Source organism: Triticum dicoccoides, chromosome 3A (genome assembly GCF_002162155.2).
Source record: "Triticum dicoccoides isolate Atlit2015 ecotype Zavitan chromosome 3A, WEW_v2.0, whole genome shotgun sequence".
Classification (NCBI taxonomy): domain Eukaryota; kingdom Viridiplantae; phylum Streptophyta; class Magnoliopsida; order Poales; family Poaceae; genus Triticum; species Triticum dicoccoides.
The window spans coordinates 439648973-439651641 of NC_041384.1; the positions used below are offsets into that span (position 1 = coordinate 439648973).

At 38.9% G+C, this 2669-nt stretch overlaps 1 protein-coding gene across 1 annotated transcript in view; it reads left to right on the plus strand.

The window, feature by feature from the left end:
• LOC119268459 (protein RAE1-like) overlaps positions 1–2143 on the plus strand; it is a 5838-nt gene extending 3695 nt beyond the window's left edge. The window contains exons 9-11 of the mRNA XM_037550109.1: positions 913–992; positions 1505–1585; positions 1810–2143. Of these exons, the coding sequence (XP_037406006.1) occupies positions 913–992; positions 1505–1585; positions 1810–1851 (203 nt within the window). The 3' untranslated portion in view covers positions 1852–2143. The remainder of the gene's footprint in view (positions 1–912; positions 993–1504; positions 1586–1809) is intronic.
• Positions 2144–2669: the final 526 nt, after the last annotated feature.

Genomic DNA, 2669 nt, shown 5'->3' on the forward strand with positions numbered 1-2669 from the left:
GTGATTCTCCCATTGTCTATTGGTGCAGAGTAATTAATGCTGTGATTTCTAATGTGTATTTTCAACTAGATTAGTTATGGTAAACAGAATTAGGACAAATTGTAATGCAACAGCTGGAAAATGTTGTTAGGGCATGTACAATGGTGCTATCTTAGGAGTGCCACCTAGGATAAATGATGAGGTGGAGGAGAGAGAATTCATAAGAAAAGGCTTGTCTTCTCTTATTTAAGAGAAGACAAGAGATGATCTCTTAGCACAATATGTCTCACCATGTTTTTAGGAGATGCTAGTTATTGAAGATAAGGCTAAGAGATTACCCATTGTAGACAATTTTGTTTGTCATCTCTAAATTACAGGCAAGACTTAAGATAAGACCGTCTTATCAACCATTGTACATGCCCTTATATTTCTTTGTGAAATATTAGTTTCTCAAAGAGAAATCATCATTTCCTCGTTTTCCAAAGAATTTGTTTATTGATCACATTTGCTTACGTAGTAAGAGTCCAAACTTCTTGAGTTGAGGATGCATGATCCGCATGAAACCTTCAGTGTCCTTATGTAACCCCGGCACTGGTAGTGACAAGTTTACCATGAGTTATATGTCTTCTATCAATGTTTTTAAGGCGGTAAGGCGACCTAAGGCGAGCACCCACCACCCTGACGCCTAAGCGCCTGCGCCTAAAATGGGCATAATTGCAAGGCGCTGCCAGCATGCCTTGCCGCCTAAGCGTCCAAGACGGGATGCCTTAAAAACAATGCTTATCATTAAAAAGATTCATACAGTGGTGTTTCCTTGCAAACAGAGAGACTTGGATGATTTACAGGAATTCAATTTACCAAATTGTTTAGGACTTCAGTATAAGATTTTTCATTTGTGCTGTTTAAAGATTTATCTTTGATGTATTATTCTTCCTTTACAGGCTTTTAGTAAGTGCCCATCACCCATCACATGCAGCACATTCAATCAGGATGGCTCAATCTTTGCTTATGCGGTAGGCCATCTCTTGTTGCTATCTGCACCAGAATAAGTTGTTAAATATGCATTTCCTGCTTTTGACAATTTTGCTAGATTTATTTGCTCTCTATTGTAATAGAGCTCAACAGATAACATTCAAACACTAGTAGCCAACAGTGAGAGTGGGAGGAATACCTAATGTATCACTGAATGTACATGATGCTAATGGATAAGATAGGGTGCTTAAGTTGCAGGGTCAGAGTTTATTACATGTGATGATACTGGTTTGTATGTTTTCTATCCTAATTGTAACAAATTTGTAGATGGTAAAACTGAGAAGGCTTTGATTAACTGGTAGTATGGCACTTTCAATGTCAAAAAGCAGTAGTCATTGACTAGTTGGTGTGGCGGGGACAAAATTGCCTACTCTGTTCAAGTTATTAAGTCCGTATTCTGACTGTCATGTACTGATGTACTGTATTCTGTTCTCCTTTGCTGAGGCATATACACTCTCGTGTTCAAATTGCTAATGTTGCCTAAATTGGTTAGGTATGCTATGATTGGAGCAAGGGCGCCGAGAAGCATAATCCTTCTACTGCAAAGACAAATATCTTTCTGCATAGCGTGCAGGTTTGTGCTTCTTATGATGTATATAGCATATTTAAGTCTTCGATTGATTTCAAAATTCCTTGCAAAGACACAATAAACTTTTACATAGGCACCCCCCTATATATATGCATTTCCTATATATAGGCACCCCCCTTTGAAAGATCACATAACATCGTCACAGTATCCTTTTATGATGCCTGATATCTTTTGCTTAGTTCTTCTCTGACAATCGTTCTGTCATATAGGAATCTGATGTCAAAGGAAAGCCCCGTACTGGAAAAAAGTAGAGACTTGGTAATGACAAGCTGCAGATCTGTGCTCCGAACCTGATGAGTTCACCATCGCCTGATGATAATTACCTGCACGAGTGTTTTAGATGTTGACTCTGTAGGGCATTCCTTCATCTCTGAGACTGCAAGCATATCTTCTATAAAAAGCAGTTGCATTTCTTCCCATGTAAATGGCAGGTCGTAATTTGTTGCTGTAGTTCAGCTGTTTTTCTGCAAGTTGGACGTCGGAGTTTCTTAGGAACAAAGAGTTGAAGGACTACTTGGCTTTAAATCCGTCGAGATTTGCTGACATGGGAGTTACGGAGCGAATGGGAGAACAGGATTTTTTGGAACCTGGTTTCACGCGCCTGTTAGAACATTATAACTAGGAAAAAAATCTGAAATTTTTGGGTACCAAATTGATCGTCCATTCTAGTGATTTCTGCTCATTTGATGTTTCATCAAGAAAAAAAGGTCAAAATCAAAGCTATTAAAACACACTGTTCCGTGGGCGTCATTTCTAAATGAAACTTCCCAGGTGAGTAGAATGGTCACCAAGTTTGACACCCCAAAATTTCAGTTTTCCTATTTTTCCTAGTATTTTATTTTATTTTTTACTTTTCATGTGGCTGCACCCAGAACCATGTTCATCCGTGTATTTTCACGGTCTAGTGTATTTGTGTATTTTTAGTGGCGGGAAGGCAATGAGGGTATCAGGGGAAATACAAACAAAAGCCCTCCATTTCTATGTGTACGTGTTCGCGGACAATTGGTTGGTGTCTGGTTATCTAACACCGGAACAAACACGAATGAAGTATCCATGTGCTCGCATTATT